Source organism: Necator americanus, chromosome III (genome assembly GCF_031761385.1).
Source record: "Necator americanus strain Aroian chromosome III, whole genome shotgun sequence".
In the NCBI taxonomy this organism is placed as follows: domain Eukaryota; kingdom Metazoa; phylum Nematoda; class Chromadorea; order Rhabditida; family Ancylostomatidae; genus Necator; species Necator americanus.
The window spans coordinates 27,992,739-27,998,599 of record NC_087373.1 but is presented as its reverse complement, the minus strand read 5'-3'; the positions used below and the strand labels follow the sequence as shown (position 1 = coordinate 27,998,599).

The 5,861-nt window shown below is 44.8% G+C and overlaps 1 protein-coding gene across 1 annotated transcript; it reads left to right on the top strand.

The window, feature by feature from the left end:
* Nucleotides 1-1,267: 1,267 nt before the first annotated feature.
* On the top strand, nucleotides 1,268-1,827 carry RB195_011166 (uncharacterized protein; the record flags this gene model as incomplete). The annotated part of the gene is made up of 3 exons (XM_064192473.1): nucleotides 1,268-1,407; nucleotides 1,592-1,662; nucleotides 1,802-1,827. The coding sequence occupies 3 exons, from the start codon at nucleotides 1,268-1,270 to the stop codon at nucleotides 1,825-1,827; spliced, it is 237 nt and encodes a 78-aa protein (XP_064050056.1).
* Between the last annotated feature and the right edge of the window lie 4,034 nt (nucleotides 1,828-5,861).

The following is a 5,861-nucleotide window of genomic DNA, read 5'->3' as shown; positions in this document are numbered from 1 at the left end:
GAGAACCGAAAATCGCTGCACAGCCCGCACATGTATTCATAAACCTGGCGATTCTGAACTGTGCTCAAACACGCTGATGCGTCCTAGGAGGATTGATCAACCCAAGGAACCAAATACTCGCATCCACGTAGACTTACTAATGAAACGAGCAGCGAAGTAGGCGAAAAAAGAAAACCAAGTGCAGAAAATCAAGCGTTTATAAAGACAATATGTATTATCGATCCACACGGAGTTCCTGAGACAGCAGTAATAAGCATAGCTATGCTTACTGAAAGACTGCACAAACGATGTATGTTTGGATAGTCAGTTCCAGTTCGGGCACTTATTTTCCCTTGGCCGAAATGAAGATTCAAGCATTAGCCAAACAAAAGAAAATGAGACGAGCAATTCATACACACGATGATCTACCGAAAGAGCAGAGAATCGGTGAAATTGTAAGCGACTCTGCTCTAGTCAGGAGCTCTCGGATTAAAACGATCAGAAGCCCAGTGCAACTGCATTTGCAGCCGCGCTGGAAGTGGTGCAATGGAGCCACTGCCACTGAGGTGCAACCATATTTATCTCTGCAGTAGGGTTGTAGAAAGCGAGATGGGTGCTAAAATAGTTGGATGGGACCAATCGGCGGGACTCGAATGAAGATTTTTGGGAATTTCTGTGGTCGTCGTTAGTCGCTCGGTTTCTATTCCTCGAACATTCTCGAAAATGGCTCAAATCCCTTTTCTTTCGCAAAAGTGCGTCCAGATCCAAACCTTAGAGATATGTCAGTCAGTCACCCAAATTTTTGCGAATTCTCAACGTGAGAAGGCCTACGCTAGACACGAATTTTGGTAGTTTTTAGAATTCTGGTCGATTTCAATTTATTTTCAAAACTGTTCACTGATTTAATTTATATGCTTAGTGGATGTCATACACGTTCTCAGCGTATAAAATAATCCCGGTAGTCGCTTTGGAAACTAAGCAATTGAAGAAAAATCGGGCTGCCTCTTACCTTTCTGAAGCGAGCTGCTAACTCCATAGCGCTACTTAGAGCGCAGCATCTTCCGCAATTATACCGAGCTTAAGACCGTTCTGAGACCATAATCTCCGAAACTAAATAATCAGGTTGAATGGTCATTCCCGATAGGTCGGGCCTCGAAAACGAACAGGTGGACCAACACATGGGAAATGTCGCCGTTGAATAGCTGTTTCGCTGCTCCAATAATATTACAATACTGATGTTACGATTTTTATAACTCATTCAATATGTAGGTGTGTAATCGTACGTTAAATGGCATTTGAATTGTATTGTGCGAGCGGAACGCAGGCTCGACATGTAGCAGGACCGCGTCGCAATGAGCGTACAGCTGGCGCCGAAATCCACCCCGCATGGGTGACCGTGACGGATTGTTCTTTGCTTGTTATAGTCGGGTCAAAATGACATGAAGCTAAGTGCGTAAGCGGCTGCGTTCGAAGCGGTGAAGCTAGCGGTTGGGATCTGGGTGGGACCATCGCAAACAGCAGCGGTGAGTCGTGCTGGTAAGAGTCTCCTTCTCGGTCGTAGCCGCTGCGCTCAACCGCACCGCTTCTAGCGCATACGCCTTCAACACTGCAGACGTGCTTCACAGGACGCGCCACTGTTGTTCACGCACGACGCTAACGAGCGAGCGGTAGAAGATCAACGAGGTCTGCAGCCTATTCAAGTAAAACAGTTTAAAAAAAGTTAAAAAAAGAAGTAAAAAGTAAAACAGTCCAGAGTAATCTGTTAAGGGAAAAGGGGCGTGTACAAAGGTGGCACATTCTAACGCACACACAGTTTTTTCAGGAATTTGGCCACGCCCATACCCGTGATTTACAACTCAAACTCTATATTGCCGTGCCGCAGATACCGCAACATCGTCAATTTCGTGATCGTGATGTCCTGCCTTTAAATGAGCGTCCTACAACGAAGAAACGGCCGACGCGACAACACAACGAAACATGGTGATTAGAAGTTTCTGACGAGACCCTACGGCAAAAAAAAGAACAAAGGACGATATGTTAAAGTTCGAATAGTTGGGTTTTTTTCAGGATTAAAAGATCCTATAAAACCACAAAATGAGGGTGACGTGAATAATTGGACTTTAGGTAATAAAGGGATCAAACGTTTGAATGAGCCCAGCGTAAACGAAATGAGGTTGGCTATGGTTGCCGTGCGACTGAGAAATATGGAATGGAGGGTCTATAAGTGATTTTGATTGGGTGTCTATCGAAGTAAATTCTAACTAGAGGTTAGCAATATGTAACTAAATATAGAAATACACATAAAAGGTACAAGTAAATGAGTAAAATGTACTTATACATTTCAAGAAAACATTAAAAATGACACAACCGGAAGTATACGGCTGTTTTCCTTTATCGGCGACACTATTTGTTGGTGTTGTCACTGAAACCGCGTTGATAAGAGAAGGGGAATCTGTGTTTCAGGGCAGGGATTAGTTGCACGGCCAACATAATATGTTTGGTATTGATGTTATATGTACAAAAAGATGAAAGAACACACGAAATAATCTATTTCCCGTCCTCATCCTGCACAAATAATAGAAAGAACGAAATTTCACGAAAACTCTAGAATCTATTGCGAAATAGTTGCATCAACGGCACAGGGAATGCAATATCTGCAGAATCTGCCGCCCATATTCCCCAGCCTGGCAGACTGGAGCACTTTAAACTGCTGTAATAAAATGAGGCTAGGAAAGGACGGGGGGAGAGGACACACATGTGCGAATCAAATAGCGTAGAAGGTCTAGATATCAATTCGTCGCCATTCCACGACGATGCTCGTTAAACCCTATCTTTACTGCCGTCTGCTTTGAAAAAAATGTGTAATGCACTTATATAGTCAAGTAGGAAAAAATTACGATGTTCTTCGGACGAGTCTCCAGCTGTGAAGTTCTGATGGGTATGAACGCGATTCAGTGTCAGCCGACTTTTTTTTGTGTAAATGCACTATATATCTAGAATCCCCAACTCCACACTGCACATGTTAATTAACGTCTTGCTGGGAATGCAGCAGATACCAACAAATCGATCGCATACTAATGGAACGAAATAAAAATTGAGGAAGTAAATGTGCTACCTATAAGAAGCTAGGAAGATGAACGACAAAATCAAAAGAGAAAAGTTAATTACTCCAAGTTTAAGTCTACTGAAATGAGCTTCTTCCTTGAAGTCATTTTCAACCGACAACAAGGCATTTCCAAATAAACAACCGGACAAATCGGCCAATTTGTGTGCAAATGCACCAAACATCGTAAATTCTCCACACGACTGTGCTCACAACCCAAAGAACAATCATAAAGGTATCCAGCAAGAGATCTACGAATGATTATATGTGGAAACATGGAAAAGAAGGATCGCGACCGCTGAGTGTTTTCTTTCTCGACGGTCATTGCATTTCAAGGATGAGGTCGTCCTCGTACGCGCGTATTTGCTCGATTTCCATGCATTCTTCATCAATTCAAACGAGTATTCTTCTACGACGTCGAAATGACCTTTCCATAGAAAATCACAGATAGGCAGACGACTGTAGGATATCGCAACCGAAGATGGCTGCCAAGTGGAAAAGGAAGAGGAGCGTCACGAGATTCTCGATCCTAAGCAAGAATTAGGTGCGAGAATTCGAGCGAAGGATTTAATAATAGGTGTCTTAGGGACAATGCAATAGGAAGAAGGGTGAGAGGAATCGAGAGACTATTCATGAATATTTCATTTAAGCAACCCGCACGACGAATAAAAAGTCCAAGGAAGCATTGTAATCAACTACCACCACAAATGGCAGAGATACATAGATGGATACATAGTGCGTATGAAAAATGGACACGGGTGCTTGCGAACTGTGAAGTGCTTCATTTACTACGCTGTATTGTAATTTGAAAATGGGTGACGGTTAGGTCCTAGCGCGAAGCTACATGACTAGTGCGGAAATTTTAAAACTCATTTCCTAACCGTGCAATTCTGTAAGTGTCTCTATGTGCATGTTTCTTACCGTTAAGGACGGACTGCTGCAAGAGTACGATGAGTTTTCTTTTTTGTTTCGAAAAAGGTTCATTCAGTTTATTCTATTCTACGTTACTGATGAGTTCTTAAAGGCAGCATACCACGAATCTGAAGTGGTACGGATTTCAGGTGGAGTATTCTTGTACGGGGTAGTAGATTATGGGGAGGGGGGTGATTCCGTCCATTTCTTCCTAACTGCCGTAAAAAACGTCCCGGAAGATACGGCATCAGGCGTTCTGGCGCACTATTTTCTACAAGGAGTTGGACTGGAGCGCGCCAGCTTTGTGAGGCGCCGCATCTTCTGGGCCGTTTTTTACGGCAATTAAGAAGAAATGGACGGAATCACCCTCCTCTCCATAATCTACTACCCCTTACAAGAATACTCCACCTGAAATCTGCACCACCTCAGTTTTGTGAGGTGATGCCTTTAAGTCATGTCGGTGTGATTTTGCAGCTCTGCGTCAACTATGGGGGCTGATTTTACCCTCAGATCCACTGCAGCATTTGTTTGTTGTGCGGCTCTCCCACAGCGCAGTATCACGCGCAGCTTCCGTCATGCAAATGGGATGGACGCATTGCGGTCATGTGGGGCAACACAAGTGTGGTCGGGTCAAAATGACGTGAGGGACGGTGTAGTTGCGTAAGCGGCTGCGTTCGAAGCGGCGCGGTGAAGGATGGCGGTTGGAATCGACGTGACGTGGGACTATCGCGAACTGCAGTGATTGCCAGCAAGGGTTCCCCATCGCTTTGATCCACCGCACCGCGCCCCTAACATAACTGCACCGAGCTCCAGGTCGTTTTAATCCTACCGTACAGGTATAGCAGGGTCAAAACGACCTGACGTACGTACGCATCTGCGTACGCGGCTTCTCTCGAGGCGCTTCGGTGGAGCGTAGCGGCTAGGAGCGTGGTGAAATCCTTGCTGACACCACTCATCGCTGCAGTTTGCGACGGTCCCAACTCAGTTCCAACTGTTGCCTTCACTCGCAACCGGCCGAGTATAGTAGGGTCAAAGCGACATGAAACACGTACGTAATTGCGTACGTGGCCTCTCTCGAGGCGCTTCGGTGGAGCGTAGTAGCTAGGAGCGAGGTGAAACCCTTGGTGGCACCACCCATCGCAGTAGTTTGCAACGGTCCCCACTTGGTTCCAACTGCTGCCTCCACCAGGCCATTTCGAGCGCGTACGCAAATGCACCGCAACTACACTCCTGTTTCATGTCGTATTGACCCGACTATACTGCGAGTGAGTACGCAAATGCACTACAACTATACTCGTGATTCATGTCGTTTTGACCCGACCATATACGTCTTCGATTTTCTCTATTTTATTCATGAAAATTTCTATGCGTTACTGTGTCGTGCATAAAATTTCAAAATATGCCATGGAAAGTAAAAGTAGGTGGGCCGGACACGCGATGCTTCAAGGACTACCGTTGGATGAGAGCTGTGAGCCACTGGATAACATGCAACATCAAAAGGAACGCAGGAACGCCGCAAATCCGATGGTGAGATCTCTCCACGGAATCTTTCAAAGGAGGATGTGATGCTCTTCGAGTTCTATTCGAGAAGAGAAGCCACCTAGCAACCATTGCGTGCGATCGCGACAAACAGAAGTCTTCGAGCAAATCGACGAACAATGGGAGCACTGGTGATTTCTATGCTTTTAGAAGATGAAAGCAAAAATAAAAAAATACAAACTAAAAATAAATAAACATTAATAAAAGCGTGACCGTCGAAGCGTCATCAATGTCTTGCCATCTCTTTCTCTTTTCCAGAAAGCAAATGAAAAATATGGCAAACATAACTCAAAACAAGACGGCGATTGCTCTTTGCACCTTTTTTTAT